This window comes from Simochromis diagramma, unplaced genomic scaffold, assembly GCF_900408965.1.
Source record: "Simochromis diagramma unplaced genomic scaffold, fSimDia1.1 OVJJ01000344.1, whole genome shotgun sequence".
Lineage (NCBI taxonomy): Eukaryota > Metazoa > Chordata > Actinopteri > Cichliformes > Cichlidae > Simochromis > Simochromis diagramma.
Window position 1 is genome coordinate 9,172,337 of NW_024387375.1, and position 21,194 is coordinate 9,193,530.

At 39.2% G+C, this 21,194-nt stretch overlaps 1 protein-coding gene across 3 annotated transcripts in view; it reads left to right on the forward strand.

Annotated features, from left to right (window-relative positions):
• zgc:172282 (leucine-rich repeat and fibronectin type III domain-containing protein 1-like protein) overlaps positions 1 to 21,194 on the forward strand; it is a 189,007-nt gene that overhangs the window by 156,142 nt on the left and 11,671 nt on the right. For 2 of the 3 annotated variants that reach the window (XM_040008619.1, XM_040008618.1), the window contains exons 9-10: positions 12,141 to 12,787; positions 18,239 to 18,337. In XM_040008619.1, coding sequence (XP_039864553.1) covers positions 12,141 to 12,787; positions 18,239 to 18,291 — 700 coding nt within the window. In that variant the 3' untranslated portion in view covers positions 18,292 to 18,337. The remainder of the gene's footprint in view (positions 1 to 12,140; positions 12,788 to 18,238; positions 18,338 to 21,194) is intronic. The other variant, XM_040008620.1, reaches the window with a different exon arrangement.

The window sequence follows — 21,194 nt, forward strand, 5'->3', positions numbered from 1 at the left end:
AGACAGTTTATTTCAGCAATGACCAATACCCAATTATGGGATCACAAGGAGATTTAATTTGGGTGTGAGTAAATTGCTAGCAACACAGATGCAGCTTGATACTTGTAACCTCAAAAACACAATACACTGTAATTATAGGTTTTTACATGTGTTTCTCAGGGAACAGGATGGCAATTCAGACTAAGGACTGTTTAACATAAATGAATGTGAAACATATACCCTTTTGAAGATCAACAAACCTGAAGTGTAAGGACAATATTGGGAGTGCATCATCAAGATTTTCACCCTTGTTTAATGAATTCACACCTGTAATTGGGAATCTCACTCACAACTACTGTATACCACTACTAATGTCTAAAAGACTAACGTCTTACATATTGCACTACAGAAGTCAGTATGCTTTTCTGGTTGTTCTCATCCACAGACAGTTAAGTAATGTAGCACCCATTTGAAAAGCAAACACTTTCAGTTTTCGATTTACTTTAAATTTTGTGCTGCAGATTACAGCAGAGATGTAAGAAGTAAGAAGGTCAAGTTTAGCGTGCAGTGTTACATGAAAGCAGTATGTCCTAATTGTTTCCTGACTATAGAAAACAGTATAGTGTGGCTCCAACATGTACTGAAAGTAAAAAGAAACAGGAACCGATACCTATTCTGGTCTCAGAGTAAGTGCAATTAGCTATCTAACATACATTTAAAAACTCAACAGTCTTATGCACGAACACACCCTTTACACAATGGAAATGGAAATGCGGAAGCTGCGATGGTGCCTGGGCCTGACACGATGGGACCACATCACAAACATCGACATCCGAAAGCGGCAGGGCATTGCACCAATTACAGAGAAAATGCAAGGAGTGGGAAATGTCTAAATTAGTTTTGATACAGGACTTTCTCCCCTGAACAAACTATCTACAAAGTCCATGCAACAACAGTTACTTATTCTCTTTTAAAAGTATACATGCTCACCTTCTCAGGATGACTACTATTTAAATTGTTAAAACTTTGTATAGCTATATATTCAGGATTCATCAGTTTAGATTCCACAGCTCATTTATGCATTGCAATTACTGCTAAATTAAGCAATAATATTGAGTTGTATGACTTTCTTTAACACAAAACCGAGTTATTTGTTGTTGTTGTTTGTTTTTTTTTGTCTCAGGTCACCATGTGATGAAAATAATACAGACTTTCTTTAGACCTCATAGTTTTCCTCTCAAAGTATTTTATTTTCTAGGGAAAGTTGTTGCAGCTTTGACAAATAAAAATCAACTTGTCACACATATAGGGGCTAAAGGGGAGCTCTGAAGACATCCAGAAGACAATTATATATCTAACTGTAACTGTGACAATGAGAAGATTTTTTCCCCAAGTTAATGAGCTCTCAAACGCAGCAATGGAAAACACTCTCAGGCGTGAGTATGGGCTGAGGTTGAACACCAAGAAGACCGAGTACTTAGAAGCCGGCCCCCAAACCGACGGCACCTTCAGCGTCGATGGAGAAGACCTGCCGAAGGTATCTCACTTCAAGTACCTCGGATTGATGTTCAGCAACGACGGCGACATCCTGCCAGACGTATGAGCCAGGATTAATGCGGTCTGGATTAAGTGGCGCCAAGTCACTGGTGTCCTGTGCGCCCGACCACCTCAATTCGAAGATCTACAAGAGTGTAGTGCGCCCTGTGGCCCTTTACAGATCAGAGTGGTGGCCAGCCACCGCAAAGCACGAACACACCCTTCACACAATGGAAATGGAAATGCGGATGCTGTGATGGTGCCTGGGCCTGACACAATGGGACCACGTCACGAACATCGACATCCAAAAGCGGCAGGGCATTGCACCAATCACAGAGAAAATGCAAGGAGCGCGACTGTGATGGTATGGGCATGTGGTCAGAAGTGACAAAAACTCAGTGGCAAGAACAGCACTGCGACACAGTCCCCAAGGCCGGCGACCAAGGTGCGGACCAAAAAGGCGATGGATGGACTGAATTAAAGACGACGTGAAGAAGACCAACCTGAACAACGCCCTTGACCGTGCCGAATGGAAGCGGCTTTGCAGAAAAGCGACCCGCAGAGCGGGAATAACGCTAGGAGGGAGAACAATGAGCTCTCAAAAATATGCTTTCAAAAAATATTAGAATTTAGCTTTGAGAAACTAAACTGTGATAAATAGGCATAGCAAAACTGCATGAACAAAAAAAAAAAACTGATTCAGTATGACAGCTATTTTTTTTTCAATATCTGATGGTTTAACCACCACTTACATCATCTATAAAGGTGAAAATGTTGTTGCAAGGCAGTTAAACACACCTAATCTGCCTCAATATATGGGTGCAAGCGAAGCATGAGGAAATGAATCGAAGTTAAACAGACAGAGAAGCAAAGAAATGAAATTTGATGGAAGAAATAAATCAGGAGAGGATTGAGCGAGATGGAAAGACATGAAAAGAGAAGTTTGAGGACCATTTGGGAGGAAAATTATGTGCATGGTGTAGCGATAGAGAAAAAGAGGGAGAGAAAAGAAAGAGCACGGCTATTTCAAAATGAATGCTGCTGTGAAAAACGAACAGATCGAGCCAGTCAGTAGGACTTTAAAAATACTGACTCAGTTCCCTTGGGGATGCTGCAAGGGGACATCTCACCTCTTAAGATAGGGCAACTAGACAGGGCCCTCAGTTTGCCAGGTCCCAAAGGAGAGGTCCACTCAGAATCATTATGTGGCACTTATTTTCATAATTAAAGCTTGTAACATCAAATTCTGCCCCCTGGGTCTTGTGAATACCTAATGGCTATGGTACCCTGCAAAAAAAAAACAAAAAAATATGACAAGCTCTGAAAGTAATTTGATGTATTTTCCATTTTTTTTTTCATAATGATTGGTTTCAATAAATGATACCATTTTTGGCAGGCACTTTTGTTTGCTGTTAAGCTTGATGAGGTTCTGCCGAATCCACCAGTTAATATAACATCCATGTTTAGCTCAGTGACACAGTTAGTGTGATTTTTTTCTTTTTGCAGTGCGTCTAGCAGATGGACAGAGTTTGTGTACTTCAGGGACTTTGCTGTCAAACCTTTGCCCTCTTCTATTCTGGACTGTCTGCGCTGGTTGAATAATTGGCACATTAAATTATTTAAAAAAGCAGTCAGGGCACATTATCATAAATATTCACTTGATGTTTTGCTTAGATCAACAGTTGCAAGCCAAAGCTCTGGATGTGACTCCGTGACACTGCGTGTGTCTGTGTGCGCGCATGCTTGTGTGGATATCCATTGTGGGTGCCCCAGGGCTGATTGATTGACAGTATTTACAAACAAAGCTTCTTCCTGCCAGTCAACCTAAGTAAATGCAGACAGCATGAAAATGTCAGGCTTATGACAGACCCAGATGTGTGTACACATAACTGCACTGTGCATGTAAATGTCAGCCAGACTCAGAGTGGGCACACTCACTCGTGAACATGCACACAAAGGACTGAGCAGTGCAGCGGCCCTCGTCACTTTGCTGTTGTAACAAGAGCCTCTAACAAACCTGTCACTGTTCTCGCCTGAGACAAGACAATAATGACATGCTAACAAAGTAGAGCTGCTGAGAATAGGTCTATTACCATGTATTAATGCTATTTGTGGCTACAGACACTGAGGCCTATAGCTCTGCTGTAAGTCTTCTAGCAAATATTGTGCCATTCTCTGCTGAAAACCACGACTGCAGTCTGTTATATAACGTAGTAATTGACTCTAAGCATTAGACTGTGACATCCTATGAACACTTTGGATGCTGTAAAGTACCATAAGGTTCTGATCTTAAATGTTTTGACTGGTGTTTTGTACAGATAAGGTTGTTACTTGGTAGTTGAGTCTAGATGTTTGTGATAATATGTAACATTTACTTGCTGACATTGAATACCGAATATATGTAGTTATTGAGATTTGGTCAATCTCGTGAGTTTATGGAAGTGTAGAACTCTTGTGACCTTTTTAGCGCCCCTTCTTTATATCGAGTCCAAGAAGAAATGATTTTGTGTAACAACCTGAAATACATATACGTGCGATCTCACATTTATGGCTGCACTGCACTGTGCGTCTGTCCCTAGATCTTCAAAGCGTGCTTTGGAATACAAGTCATTAGATGGGGAATTGCACAGATAAGTTGTACTTTGCAGTACACAAGCGAGGAATAACCTGCGGAAATGACAGCAATCTACAATAATTACTAGTCTTTGAATGCAATTGCATTGAAAGGCGTTAGAGATGAAAAGGCATGAAAACAACATTGATGAAGGAGGGGGAAACTTGTCAATATAAAGTCTCTGTAAAAATGCAGCGATACATGAGAAAATAGGACTGATGGTTTTCAAAACACACTATCAGAAGATTGAAAGGTCCAAACAATTTCCTCTGAACCTGATTGCACCTCAAAAAAGTATATGCAGAGATGGCAGCATTATCGTAGTTATTCAGTATTCAGGATGATACATGTGCTATGACAGATTGCTCTGTGTCAGAGCCCAGGGGAAGGATGTCTTGCTCCCCACTGATCACAGGTCACTGTGAAATCTCCCTCGGCTCTCGGTAAAGATTATAAGTAGTCTGTTGAGAGTGAAGTGCATTTTATATTAATAGGAATTATTTTAAACCAGGATTCAAAGACACTGTGTGAAAAGTAGGATTTTTGTCAGTAAGAAGCCCTGTAACTTGCTACAGAAATTCAGGTTAAAGGCTGTTCACAGGAATTTAGAGACACCATAGAGAACTTCCAGGATCTGGGAATATAGAAGTGGAATTTGAATTTCGGGTAATTTTACAAGCCTGAGAAGTCTGGTGGTTCAAGCTGGTTTCTAAGCTTAAAAGAGTGATAAAGTGATAAAGAAATGTAGAAATGACTGTTAAGCATATGCAATCACTTAAACTTGTTATTCTGATTATTCTGCTGCATGCAGTATTTTTATACATGTGTACACTCAGCCACATAGTAGTTTAAGGTGTAATCTGATTTGTTTTGTTTATTTTTTAATCGATATGATTTGTGTAAGTGTTTCCATGTAAAGTTGTGGTGTGAGGAAAAAGCACATTACATGCTGTTTTCTCAAAGTAGTAAAACCTGATTTTCCACAACGATTATTTTCAAAAACACATACACATAGATCATTTTTAGAAACAAAGTCACTGTCCCCAAGAATTGGGATCTCTGGAATTTTCAGATGGCATAAAATTTACAGTGAACTAGTTATAGCCAGCATGGCAATCATCCCACTGTATGTACCCAAAGTTAGCAACACTTACTGTTGAGATTCTGACCACTTGTGGTATTTTAGACCTCTTTAAAAAGTGAACTGCCAAGCAGCTGCCTGAGGCAACTGTTGTTGTGATTTGGGACTATTTAGAGAAAACTGAATTGAATTGAAATAGTCTCACAGACGATATAGCACCTAAAAGGTCAACTTTGATATAAATATTGATCTTTATAAGATATATAGTTCTAATTTTCATAAGCAACATAAGCAAAAAACTCTAGCACCCTCACAGGAACAAATATGCTTGTAATCAGACTGCTGTGCTGCACCTACATGAACCAAAATAGCAGGTGTGCTTGGAGACACCCACATAGTTGGTGCACCCAAGACCTACAGTACTGCTTTGCAAGGACGAGGATTGAATAGTGGCCCCCGTCTCACTGCTCTCTCTATATAAACAATAGCTCATTGCGTAGCTTCCATGTGTCATTTTAGTGACGTTACAGAAATGAAAACTGCCATTTTCTGCATTTCCAAATAACTCGTTAATCTGACTAGTCTCTTGCTTGAGGTATATTTAAACGTGTACGCATAATATCCGGTAATCTGATTGGTTCTTTTTGTGTACTTGAATGGATCTAGTATAGCTATGTGTAGGCGCAGATTCATGTGTATGTGTGTTTCCATGTTAACCTGGGGGTGTGAGCATCAAACTGAAGAGTGACAAAACATGACTGACTGTTAATCTGTTTGTGTGATGCGTGAGTGAGCGAGAGAGCAGCAGTCATACAGACCATTAGTGTAGATCAGTAGTAGTGTGTGCTTGTGTGAATGTGAATCATGGAAGAAGTTAACTCTGTGTGTGTGTGTGTGCGTGCGTGCGTGCATGCATGTGTGTGTGTGTGTCCAACTATGGTTGAACCCATTAACTGAATAAACCATCCAGTATGATTGCAGTGTCAAATGGGTATGCTGAAGCATTTCTGCTTGGCCCAGCAGTCCTTGTCCTTTTTAAAGTCATGACACACTTACACAGGATCAAAAACTCAGCAGCACAATTAATTATTGATTGGTTGGAAATGCTGCATCAATCCTCATGCATCTGTATAATAGCGGATGTACAAAACACAAACAGATGCTGGCCAATGTGCAAATTAAATGCCATGTGTTAATTTACTCTGATATAATTGAAGTTTATTCTACCATTTGTGTATCTGGCAAAACTGTGCAGTGGTAAATAAGAAAATTATCCTCCAAGCTGAAGGAATATGTTCACCCTCGTGTGTCAGCAAACATTCCTTGAGCGAGACTCCTTGCCAAAGGCATTAAATCCTACGTTTCTCCAATACTGTTTCGTAAGTGATCCTATTTGAACTCATTCATGGTGAAATGGTAAATGGCCTGTATTTGTATAGCGCTTTACTAGTCCCTAAGGGACCCCAAAGCGCTTTACACGTTCAGTCATCCACCCATTCACACTGGTGATGGCAAGCTACATTGTAGCCACAGCCACCCTGGGGCGCACTGACAGAGGCGAGACTGCGCCACCGGGCCCTCTGACCTCGAACCGGCAACTTTCCGATTACAAGGCGAACTCCCAACTCTTGAGCCACGATCGCCCAATAAATAATAAGTCAGAAAGCATCTCTATAAGAACAGGCCAATTTCAAAAATGCAACACACAAAACGGAGATGAATAGTCCTCTACTTAACAAATCCTGCTTGTTAAAGTTTAACATAGCAGATGGTGGTGGTATTTTTTGTTTGAATAACATCTCTCCCTAGAATTCGCCTCACCTCAACCTACCCACTCGCTTTACGAGTCACATGCAGCTGCCTTTTAGCAAAGCCTCAGGGCAGTTGACGTTTCCTGGATTAATTCCTATTAGGAAAAGAGCACTTATAGGCAGGGGGACACACCGGGGGATTCCCCTAGTGTTTTGGAATAGATTTTCCCTTCTAGACGATGATTATGGGCAAAGAGAATTTGAATGGAATGAAAAGGTTCACAGATCCATTCATACTTATGTGGCTGCATAAGACTGATCCTTACAACATGATATTAATGACCTTACATCTACTCTGGCCCAGTGGTCTGTATGGTTTCAAGACTTAACACAATAGTGCAGACTGCGAGCCAGCTTGAGCAGTGTGTTTTCCTTGTGAAGATAAAACCTAATCAAATTTTTTTTTTCTGTTAAATTAAAGATCATTTATCATCAGTTACTCCTTGTACTCTGTCTACCCTTCATCCACTTTAGCTAGACTTCACAGACTATGGCTTAACCCAAAACCTATTCATTTAATATGTATTACTATTTTGTGCCAATTGATAAGAAAAAATGTCTCTCTCTATTGTAATGTAAAGTCATACAAATAGTTTCCTTTCAATGAGCTTATGTCCCACAGAAGGATGCATCTGTCATATTTTTCAGCCTAATCATTATGAAACAGAATAAAACAACCCATATGGAAAAGGTATATATAAATCTTATAAAGTTTTTATCTGTCTTGTATGAAACTTGTATGAAAAGCATACAAGAGTGAAAACACATATAAGATCCCTTGAAAAATTATATAATGAAACTTGTATGTTTTGTATACTTACTAAAAAAATATATGAAAGTAATGAGAAAGTGGCCACTTTCATGAGTAAATCATGTAAGCCTTATATGATTTATATATGATTTACTCATGAAAGTGGCCACTTGAGTAAATCATATATGTTTTTACTATTTCTTTTCCATATGGGAAATCAAATCAATATGACAAAGAACTCACTGAAACAAAAACAAATGACAGCAAATCACAACAAAGCCAAAAATATCAAGGATTGGCTAAGAACACAGCACATTACACACCGGAGTGTCTTTATTACTACTCTCCATTTTTTCACAGTATATTGGCGCAGTTATCCCCTATACTCTGTCAGAGAGATTCACACTTTCCACTGCACTTTCATTTTGAAGGAATATCACCGCTAGTATTTTCTAACTTCAGCATTCACTGAGCATTGTTATCTACTTTATATTATGAAAAGTAGTTCACAGCTATAATTGGAAGCAATACAGTGACAAATATTAAAAATTTGCTCCCTCTGTCTCCATGACAGTTTAATTCTGATCAGTCACGACTTTTACATAATGTGTTTTGAGTCACACTGTTTAGCTCCTGAGGGCATTTTTACACACCTCAGTTTGCATCATGTGAAACACGCTGCATCTTTTCACAGCAGCTAGACTCTGGTGTAAGTTTAACCAAAAAGATACTTGTTAAAACTGAAAGCAATGTGTCATACTGCAGATTTTGGATTGGAAGCCCACATGTGCCTCGTGGATTTCACTAAAGGACATTGCCAGCCCCACTCTCCTACAGATTTTCTAAAATTTCTCCCCTGGTAATCTATGATTTAGTTTCTCACACTGCAAAGATGAGAAAAGGTACAAAAAGCTATCATTTTGTCTAAACAGCTTGAGGAGAATTCCCAGTTTGCACTAGTTTGAAGTTTATTGAAGTGGACAGAGGTGCTATTTACTTATAGATACATACAGTTTATATACAATTTAAAATAGGATCTTTGCCAAGCTGCCAGTTAGAGACCAATTATAGATACCGCAGTGCTTGTGTTGTGTGCAAACACTGACTTTGCCACAGCTCTGTACCATTTATATCAGCACTGACGGTGCATATACTTGCTGCAGCATTGTACTGAATGATAGGTGTTGTCACTGAGACAAAACCTCTCAGTGCTAGTATAGGATGAGAAGAAGTTAAAACCACCAGAAAGTCTTTTCAAACTGTTGCAACATGTCTCTGTATAATCTATGACTCTCTAAAGCTTCTGTACTGATACATCATTAAGTTAGCAATAAAACCAGACACAGGCTTACCCTCATGTCTTCAAGCTCACAGTATTGACCATGGCAACTGTGTGAGGTTACAAAACAACGAACAAACAGCCGAAATCCTAGTCCTGACTCCTAGTCCCATAGGACCTTAGCCCTGTTGTGCTCAACCACCTTGGTGTCTCATATTTTGTCTTGTAGTCCATATGCAGCACAGATGTTCCTGTACACTATCCCCACCACTTATGGTTAAGGTTATGCCTTTTAGCGTACATGGTCCAACCTTCCTGCTACTATGTGTTGGATAGTCTCCGTGCATCTTTAGACAGTCTGCAACAACAGTCCTATTGACTGTGGTAGACTTCTGGATCTATGGATCTGATACTTAAGGCCTGTTCTTGTGCTGCCATGATCATAATCTCTGTGATTTCTCCTAAGACATCCTTTGGATAAGTGTGGCCTCAGTCACACTTATCCAATCCGAATAATATCTGGATGTCCTTTCTATAGATCCTGTTGAGATGGTGAGACGATATGCCATTCACTCCTGGCATACAGCTTGATGTCATCCATGTACAGAACGTGGTTGATGGTGACTCCTCTCCTAGATCTGTGTCCTAGATCCACTGTTATTGATGAGCTGGCTTAGTGGGTTTTGGGATGTGAAGAACAGCAGTGGGGACAGTGCGTCACTGTGGCACCTCTGCACTTAATGGTGACTTACTTGGTACAACAGACTTTAAGTTGGCCTCTGGTGTCATCTTCCGCAGTCACGTTGAGTTCTTGATGAATGTTGTTATCACACTGTTGGCCTTGTCCAGTGCGAAGAACTCCTGTATCCATGTGTGGATGACTCATAGGCTTTCTTATAGTCAGTGCAGGCATTGCTCATGTTGGTCTGCCAGATCTTAGAATCCTGGTATATTGCTATCAACCAAGAACTGTTGCACTGGCAACATGTTGCTATTTTAATGCCCTACTGAGCTGTGCTCATGTATCGACTCATGTACCTACTCAGCTTGTTTGCTATGATGCCTGAGAGAAGCTTATATGCTGTGGAGAGGGAGGTAATCATCCAGTAGTTTAATGGTGTTGTGCCCTTGTGGGAATCCTTCATGACCAGGATAGTTCTGCCTTGTGTTAGCCCCATTGGACAAGTACCTGTTTTTAGCAACCCCCTTGCGTGATCTCAAATCATACTATTATTTGTTGAAGATTCCAGATTTGATTCTTAGGATCTCAGTTCAGGGGTCCTTTCACAGCAGTTCACGACCACATGAGAAGTCACTCACACACACAAATATAGAACGACACACAGAGTGTTATCTGTCAAGTTGTACTTCGTGGTTGGGGTTGATGCCATTGATGAGTTTGGCATTGAGACTGGACCAGCCAATGCCATGCTCCTTCAAAAACTGAAGAGAAAGACTGAAGAACAGGACAGAGTCTCCCACCCCATGCATGTAAATGTTGCTGAACTGCAGAGCTCCTTCAGTGACAGACTGCTGCATCCTAGATGCATGAAGGAGCGTTTCCGCAGGTCCTTCCTCCCTGCAACTGTCAGACTGTACAATCAGAACTGCTCCCAACAAACATAGATGTTTACATCAATGCTGTAACTGCAATAAGTTAATTAACCGATTCACACTACAACCTGGTTTGCCTCTTATCTGTAGTTATTTTTATTTTATTTAATAACTGTACAATACTCTGTATATAGTAACCATGTAAATATGTAAGAAAAATTGTGTATGTTTCTGTTCTGTGTGCTGTGTACTCTCTGTTTGTATATGTGTCTTTTTGGCTGCTGTTACAACCAAATTTTCCCTTGTGGGACAATTAAAGGATTATTCTATTCTATTCTATTCTATTCTATGAAGTGCACAATGAGAAGAATCAGGAGTGTTTAATCAGAGAATGATGAATTCTACAGCTGTGAGGAATGACTCTTTGTGTTAGTCAAGTCATAGACTTATAAATTCCCACTCTCTGGGGAAATTAGGCCACTGAGGTCACTGTTGTGCCATAGGCAGCACAGAAATATCTAATGATAGTGCATGTGTCATCAGTGCAGCTTTTATAACATAACACAGAAAAATACAAGGAAGCAAAACAGGAAGATCCATAAATCATTTTCAGAAAGGACTTTTTTGCTGCATGGCTCTTCCTTGCTGGTTTAATTGGTACAGTGTAGTAGTAAATGGACACAGGTTTGGATAAACCGGGTTTCTGTTGGTCCGATGAGAGCGCTGTGCAATGTCACTGAAATCACCAAAGCAAGATATTGCAGCACTCTGTCTAATAGCTTACGCTAGTAAACAATTAGCCAATATATAACTGTTCATTTCTTGTAATTTATTAAGTTAATTACCCTAACTACCACCTAATGACTCTGCTGAAGTTCACAATTGTAGTACTTTATCCACTCAAACCAAAATGTCATGTCTGAACTATAAACTGGCTGACAGTGTTGTTGGAGCGTCAAAGTAATTAAAAATGCAAGTTATTCAATGAGATGACCTTTAGCTTATAGAAATATCTTTCTACAAGACAAGGTTGTTTAACTCTGTATGCTTATTTCAGTAAAAAGCCACAAAGTAAGAGCCTAAGAGAGTGGCTCCTGGGCTGGGCAGATTCCCATGTACTAACGAGAGGCTTGAGAACTGAGACAAGGGGAGCAGGGTGGAGCACAAAAATGCAAAATAAACAGCCTATAGAGCAGGAAGGCATATGTACTCATGGAAGGTGTGGTCCCACCCTTGAAATTCAGATAGATTATCTTCAATTTGTTTATCTGGTGATACGTTTTTGCTGGTCATACTATTGCCTGAAAATCCAAGGAAATTAATTTGCTATCAGTAAATATGCTTGTATCACACTAATTGCATGTCCACTTAACCATATATATACCAACCATGAAGCCTGAGGATAAACTTGCGAGTAAGATGAATAATTGTGATAGAGAAGAATCAGTTAAACATGCTCTACATGTAGGGAAAAAATATGTGAAGGTGAACTCACATCTTCTTTTCCTTTGTGTTCTTCTTTCTTGTCATGGCAGAATGATTCCATCCAGCAGCAACGACTTCCTGGTGCGGGACCTCGCTGCTGGACGTAGCTATGATCTTTGTGTCCTGGCCGTGTTTGATGACGTCATCACATCGCTGACTGCAACTCGTCCTTTGGGCTGTCTGTCATTTACCACAGACACAGAGTTCAGCCAGTGCCAAGCATTGCACAGCCACTTCTTGGGTGGTACTATGATCATCATCATTGGAGGGATTATTGTTGCTTCTGTGCTTGTTTTTATTATCATCTTAATGATACGATACAAGGTTTACAGCCACCAAGGCGCAGGCCATGGAAAAGCAGCCATCACTGCGACTGCGCCAAGACCGCAGAGCAATGGACAAGGAGGCAGTCAGGTCCAAGTCCTTCCTCGCTCTGCCTCAAAGATGACTGACAGTCATGACGACCAAGTCCTCGGACCGTCCAGGGCAATGTCGCCTAGCAACACTCTGCGAGACACTGTCACATTGGTCGAGGAGGAGAGCAGTGGACAGAGCCTAATGACAAGGACTGACTCGTCAGCAAACGAGGAGTTGCTCTCACCCACGAAGTCCCGCTTCTCCTCCAGGGTCGCCATTGAGATGAAAATTCGACCGCCATCTGTTGCCAAAGAGCCCACCTCTCCCAAAGAACTGGCAGGTATTAGAGAGCTAGTGGAAAAGACACAGACATAGCAAATTCAAGCAACTGAGCAGAGTTTAGAGAAAGTAAAAGTTGACAGAGTAAGAGTGGGGAAAATGTGGAAAGGAGGGACACAAAGAAATTCGGTCAAACAGGAAAAGCTGGTGGATGAGAAATAGACAATGTGAAATTCAGGGTGTAAAACTGAGCAAGATAATAATGAAGAGAAGAGCAGTGTGTGAATGAGAAAATGAGTACGAGAGATCCCATTCTAGTGCACTAGAATGAAAGTAAGAGAGAGACAGAGGGTGAGACAATTCATCAACTTTCAGTCTGTAGGGCTGCAGCAGCAACTCAAGTTGTTTTTAAATCTCTTCTGTATGATTGCATATTCCTTTTTTCCAAAAAATGAATGGAAAAAAAGTCTTGAATTAACCTTCCTATAGTGAACTGAAAACCTCCCCATGCTCATTTATTTTTGTTTTCAGCTCTTTCCAAATGCCAGACTTCTTCTGTTGAACGCTCAGAAGGGGTACATGCTGACTCAAAGTTTTTAAATTTGTGAAGAAGATGAAGAATGATGCTGCAACTTTGTTGCCAAAATTTTAGTTTTTTTTAGTTTCTGGAAAGCTTGGCTAGACAACAGATAATAACCAAATAAATCTTTATGTTTTTGTGTTAGAGGAGAGAGGGATTTGATAATGCATGTGGGAGTACCTGTCACACATTATTCCAGTTAACACCTCTCACATTAGAGCGCTGCAAACTATTAGTCTTTAAGCACTCCAAGAAAGCCTGCTTGCCTTTAGAAATGACACATCCCAAGTGCTAAAGAGTGAAAAAGCTACTTCAGTACAAAAGAAAGGCTGTATGCACTGGCTTACATTCAATATCAAGCTGGAAAAAGCCCAAGTCACTTATAAAGTTAAATGTGACTTCAATAGCACTGAATGCTAGATCTGTTGGGGGGGGGGGGGGGTATATATATAAAAGTTTTGTGTTTTCCTCTTTGTAATAAACATTTATTACCATGTTAAAGACCATACAGGGAACCAGATTAGTTTAAATACTGTATTGCAGAGAGAGAGAGGAGAAAGGGGGAGACCGTGCAACAGACCATTTTATGTGAATCCAAGAAATGTGTTTTACAGCAGATTCATGAAAAGTCTACTTGAAGAATCTCCAGGATTATCAGAGTCTGGCACACATGTGTTATATAGAAGTAATACACTATACATAATGCAGAAAGTAATCAATGCAGACACAGCTATTATTAATGAATGTAAAATTATATAAGACAACAACTTGTACTTGTCAACCTTTTCATCTGGTGTAATAGGCATGCAAGCTCATGTGAGCAGCAAAAACACTCAGCAAAAGCTACAGCTAGGTTTATTTATACAGTACTTCATGATGATGTATAATTGAAAGTTTAAAACACACAATCAAAAAGAAGGAATATAAAACAAAAAAATTTAAATAAATAAGGCTGGATTACCTTGGACAGTGGGGGGAAGATGAATGATTAAATATTTAAATGTGCTTGTTTGATCCATAGAAATAAGAAAAAGACATTTTGAAGATATGCATGATCCACATGACAGGTTGAAATTAAGCTTAGTCACGACCAATTTGCTGAACCGAAATTGGTTAAATCCTCAGAACCATTAGTACTACTTGAGCTTTAGGCTTCCATTCACTGTTTCTTTATCTCTGGGCTCTTTGGTCTAATCAACGATCGGCCTCTTGTGTCAGTTTGAAAATACTGTTTTTCAGTTTTTACAGCAGTGGCCTTTAGCATGCCATCAGAAAATAGCTTTATTAGACAGTCTGAAAGAAATAGAACGATAGAGAGATAATTTGTCATTGTAATCATTTAATGAAGAGAGCAAATTATCCAAGTAGTGCAAAATACATGATTGCAATAATGCACAAATCTGCTCGATTATAATTCTACTGTAGTTTTCTTAGCATGCAAGATACTGGTGGAAAATTGCTTTTACGTAACAGTCTTTGCCAGCTATTAGATAAAACCTTCTTTGTGTAATCAAGAGCACTTCCTTGTTCCAAACTTCTGAAACGACTTGCACATGTTCTCAGAGATTGCTTGAAACCGTCAATGGATCCCTTATAATATAAATCCAGAAAATCATGTGGATATTTGGGGGGAAGTAAAATTTCCCTGTACTAAGCCTACTCCAGTGCATTTCCCCTTTAACACTAATCCATTCAGGAAATGGGGGTTTCATTGGAATGAATAAATGAAGACATCATTTCACATGAGGGGCTTAAAGAGCTGAGTGGAAATACTTTATCAGCGGTTGATATGTCATTCAATTGGCCTCTGTGAATGAGCTGAAATGAGGTGTCATTGAGCCTCATGTTGATAGCAGGGAGGAAACGAGAGATCTGTGCAGAGTATAGGAGCTTAGCCAGCAAAGTGAGGGAGCACTTTCACCTTCATCAATTTTGTCAGTTTGGTTGTCTCTCTTATATTAATACAACAATGTTAGATGTTGCTTTTATCAGAATTCATTGTGTCCAGCATTAACAAAAAATGTACCATTGATATTAATTGGTTTTTGACATCAGACATTATAGTGCAAAAAATCTCGAGCCACTCACTTGTATTGCCAGGAAAATGGGAAATAGGAAATAACATAGATTGAAATACTGTATATGAGGTAAAAAAAAAAAAAATTTGCACAATTCTAACAAACATCAAACTCAATATGTGATATGACCACCTTTATTCTTTAACACAGCCTGAACAGTCTTTTTTATTTCTTTAAGGAATAGATCTCCAGGATTCTTGAATTTCTTGAATTTTCAGTTCAGTTGCCGTGTAATTAACTGGGACCATTTCTGAACACGCTTCAGTGAACAGTAGGTCTCAGGTCCTGTGTCAGGTCTTTGCTAGATTTCTTCCTATTTCTTAAGGACATGCCTTTCTAACACACATTTTTTATTTAGGCCTGCCACATTTTTTGTCTGTTACTTGTTCCATTTAATTAATTTGTTTAAAGGATACACTGCACAATGTGCTGATAGCACTTTGGAAATAACCTTGTTTGTGCAAAAAATATAATTTTATGCCGGCCTCTGACATATTTTGTGGATTTAACTAAAATCCACAAAATGTGTCTCTCTGAAACAAATAATGTGCTTCCCATAATTATGAGTTCCTCTGAAAATGGTCAGGTAAAAGGATTGGATTGAAAGTTAGAGAAAAAGCATTCAATGTTCAAAGACCTTCAGAAAACCTGGAGAACTACTGGTTAACTTCACTTTAAAACTTTACAAGAAAGTCTGGATCTTTAGAAGCCAAATATGAAGAAATGGGGCTTTGCACAGCTGTGCACCGCACTGTACTCAAACACATTGTTTTAAGCTGTTTTAATTTTTTTAATACTAATAAAGCTTTGACGACATCTTTATACATACAGTTCAGCAAGTGTGCCAGGAGGTTGATGGCCACATTGCGGTTGCAAAGTAGATGAGTTAGGCAATGCTCATTAAAACTGGTTAGAATTTTGGGAATTGTGAAAGAAAAAAAAACCCTTGAATTTTATTTTGTTGCACCATTGAGGTAACACCATATGCATAAACTCAAATATTCCCCCTATAGGCCTAATTAACCTTATCTCAACCTTATCTAACTGAAGTATGCCAGTCAGGGAAGCCTCCAAACAACATCCCAGACTAAAAGACATGCAAACAAACCAATTATTATTGTTTTTATTTTGACATTTTACCCAGGAGGAAAAAGTTACAGTTGGCCTTTTATGTTCTTTGTTTCCTTCCTTTGATTCCAGGATCGTTGGCACTTTGAGGGAAACCTACAGTGAGGGATAATACCCATGTGTTTGTACAAAGGCTGTTGGAGTTTCTCAGGGTGTAACTGTGTCTGTGATGTGTTTCACTGGTTGCTGCATTGCAGAGAAAGGCAACATTGATCTGATCAGAGAGCCACAGTGAGTCAGAGAGCCTGAGGAACAGAGCAACTGACAGATACACAGGAAAACCCCATTAAATGCCCGCAGTTGTGAAAAAAATAAACATGTTTCTTCATGGTAGTTTAATTCTTTAAGACTATTTGCTCCTATATATTCATAGGAATTGAATGAAGTATTTTATTTATTTATTAAACGGTTGAGAAGTCCCACGATTATGGCACAAAGACAAAATGTTCAGTGTTGGACTAAAAAAGACACACTTTTAAACATAACAAAGCTACTACTATCTGTGACAACTGTTAATAAAGCTTTTCTGGTTGGGAGGCATTAAATGGAAAGATGTACTTACGAGATAAACGTGGTTTTTGAACATTAAAACAATAAACAATATTCTCATAGAAATGTTCAGTATATAAATACTCCATAAATTAATAAAATATAGGCACTTTCAGCTTGAAAAATGTAAAACTATCACAGAATTTGAAAATGAATCAATGAAGAAATGCACATCAGAGATCATTTTAGCAGTCAAGTTGTCACCTTGCTTTTTAGCTCTATGATACAAGGATGCAGCATGTGGGTTCAGGATTAGAAGCAGCTCTTTAACCTGAATACTAAGTGGGGAATTTTCTATCTGGATTAGTAGTAATTATATGCTTGACACAAACATATTATGATTATGTCAAGCAACGCATTATTAGTTCAATAACAGGCAAACAAACACTGAATGTGTGTGTGTGTTAGAGCACAAACACATAAAGACGCACACATTGTTGGGGGAAAAAAACAGATAAACCATTTCTTTTATGAGGTTAAGACTGAACATTTAGGTTAATTTAAGGACAAGACATCAGGTAACAAATGCAGTGTGCAGTGTCCTTACAAGAGATGGGAAAAATTTGTGTATGTAAGCTCAGGGTCAGTCACCAAATCCCCGCAGGTTTGTGCCTGCATTTGTGTGTGGTTATGTACAAGGTTTATCTGCCTTGAGCCAGTACATATGTTCCCACAAGGTTAGTCAGGATAGAAAAATACTTAAGCACAGCGCAAGGATGTGCGAGTCTGTGTGAAGTGCAAGTGTGTGTTCTCCCCGTGGCCCATCCATGACCCTGTAGCCTGTCTGTCCTCTGTGTATTTTAATCTATCATCACTCCTTTCACTGTCATCCCATATGCCCGGCCTCATTCTTCACTGCCGTCTGTCTCTCTGAATACATCTCTTGGAATCGGCCAGGCCTCTTCCCCTCCCGCTGTTCACAAGTGCTCCCACATGCTTTTCTCTCATCTTCTTTACCCATTTTCCGACTGCCCTGACATTGTTGCTTGTTCTCTCTCTCTCTCCACTGAATAGATTTTTTTTTATTATTTCTTTTGCTGTTTAGCTGTATCTATATCAGTGTTTTTCCTCTGCTTCCTCTTTCTCTCTGTGTCCTTTCACTCATTCGCTGTTTTTGACTCCGTTTCATTCTCCATTTCTCTCCCCCTCTCTCTGTCTGACTCTTGGACGCCTCCAGCAGCAGACGACAGGCGGCCTCGTAGTGTGGAATGGAGGGACTTTAACATCTGAAGGTCTCTCAACCTCTCAAAGAGATTGCGCCACTACAACACACAGAGTAATGACTGCCACTTTAAATTTTAGCACTCCCTGGTTTTTGTTTTCTCCTGTAGCAAGCAGTTTCTTCCTTTCTCTTACCTGTGTCATTATTCCTAACTTGTCTTTCCCTACTGCAGCCTCACGTCTTTGCAGCATGCTGCAATCTGACCCTTTAGCAATTGCAGCTAAATAACAGCAACCACATTTCATTATCTAGTGTTTTTGAGTACTGCCATTTGAGAGATGTATTCTTGAAATTCCTGCCTCTGCTGTATTATAATGACTGAATATAGCATCTTCAAATCATAAAAATACCTATAGTTAGTCCCTTAGATGACTGATTAGTGCGATTAAATGTGCCCCTGACGATTAGAGCACATTTAATTTAAATAGTGTTTTACTTAGTTATCATTTTTAAAGTAAGCACGTTTTGTTTACTGTTTATCATTTTTGAAATTCTGCTGCTTTTCAAAGACCTGTGTGGAAGTAAACTGAAAATGCTCTACATTTCTGGCTACTGGGCAAACTTGCCAGTTACTTGAAAAATCTGGTTAAGTAAAGTTATACCACATTTTTGGTTGTTTAGTTTTTTTTTTTTTATTTCAACAATTCTGAGAAATTATTAGTTATAATTGGTTAATTGTTGACAGCTATGGGAATGTGCACAAATCTTGAGTCAACCCTTATTACCTTATTACTTAATGAACTTTACTTCCCTTAGTTTATGAAAAGTAAGGAAATTATTTGTTGTAACAACTGTTCTTGGCATTAATCTTAATCACTGGAAAGCCTGTGTATTTCCCCTAAATGATGGGACATTTGTAAGGAAAATGCATTTGCGGGTTGATCAGGAGAGTTGAGTTTGTGTGTTGCACCCATTAAAAACTTGCCAGATTTTCTCTGACAATGCCAAACAGTGTATTCTGCTACTGACTCTTGTCTTGAGCTTTTGGTACCCCAGATGGCTTATTGGTGTCTGATTACCAGCACGTGAGCATGGACCCTGCTACAACAGTATGGAATCTGCTCCAAACATACTATATTTGACTAATCTGGATAGGGCCCGTGCTATAGGTCAACTTTAAAACTTCAAGCTAATGTTCCACAAAACCAAGTTGCAGCTTTATTTGGAGTGAGCCCTAGTTAAATCCCCCAATTGAAGGGCAAGTTCCATAGAACTGGTGATTTCAGAGACAGGATGCAAAGTGGCTGTCCCAAAAAGAGAACACCAAAAGAAGACAATTTCTCATCCTGTCAGCAGTTAAGAACTGTAGGCAGTCTTCTACAGAATCAAGATTTGCAGAACGATATGGCTGATGGTCTCTACCCAAACAGCAGTACAACAGTAGCTGTTTGGCGTAGACAGGGAAAATTTGGAAAGATTTTTGTGTTTTTCCTGGTTTTGGTGTATAATTTGGCATACTTAAGCCTTTTCTCCTTACTTCTCTTCCGTAAGTATGGCTTCGTGACAATCACCCGTCCACTGAGACCATTTCTAAGAGGCTTCATAGTAGATGGATCAGCTCCATAGCAAGATGCATTTTATCAAGGCGTGTGTTGGATCACTGTTGGATTTTCTTTTTCTTAAAGATATGACTTCTAGATGCTGTTAATCTGCTGTACATAATCATCTTGTTAGCACAAAAATACTATTTTATGCATGTCAACATGTGCAATCTTTGGCATTTTTTTATAGGTTCCACCAATTCCACCAGTTTTCACTTTGCTAAGTTTTCTGTTATGTGTAGACACAACACCGGTTCATCCCTTTAGTTAGATGCCTTTTTATGTTTGAATGTTTTATAGGTCAGTGTTAAGTCCTCTGAAAATGGTAACATATAGGCACTGGACTGAAAATGAGAGGGAAAAGGGGCAATGTTCAAAAAAAAAGTTTGAATCACCTCCAGAAAGCCTGGAGAACTATTGCTCAAGACCACATTAAAAAATTACAAGAAAGTCTGGCTTATTGGAAGCAAAATATAAAGAAATAATGGGTGGCTTAAGACTTTTGCATAGTACTGTATAACTATAGAGTGATTCTCAGGATAAATAAGTAGTTGTCTTTCTCACTTTATGCTCCCTTCTTCCTTTCTTCCCGACATTCCTTTCATCTTGTTTCTGCTGGCTGCTGTTTTGCTGAAACTGCTTCTATCCATTATTACGTCTCCTTTCTTTTCTGTTTTAAATTTATAACACCTTTGTCTGTCTGGTTGTGTTTCACCCCTCATACTGTTTTATGATCATCATATACTACCTTTTCCTCTCAAAGAGTGATGGAGGAGAAGAGGTGAGTGGAGTGCAGAATGATGGAGGAGAAAACTGTGGAGATATGCAGTGGTTGTGATGGATGAATACAGTCCGAGGCATTAAAAAGACTGTTCTTCATTATTAAACCGACACAATAAGCACTGGCTGTACATAAATGCTGTTATGAAATATTCTTGCTGACAGATACAGTTAAGAAATGCTCTCCCGACAAACAGACACATTACAAATAACACCTGCAGCAACATACTGCCACAACAAGTACAACCTCATCACTCTCCCAGCTATTGCTCATCTTTGCTTTTTCTTGTCAGCAAACCCTCCTTACGTGGGCATTTATTGTATCTCTTGACAAACAGCAGTTGCACCTTAAGATACAAAAGAACACAAGCTACACGCTTTTCATACTAATGTGTACATATTTGTTCTTAAGGGCCATTTTGATATGAAGACATTGCATCCTTTAAACTTTAGAAACACTAAACTGATCCAAACATGATTTGGAGTCTTGTCCTTTTCAAATGTCTGGCTCTAAGCCAGGTGTCATTTTAAAACAAAGACAGCAACAACATAACATTTGAACCTTCACTACCTATAAAAGTAGTTTATGT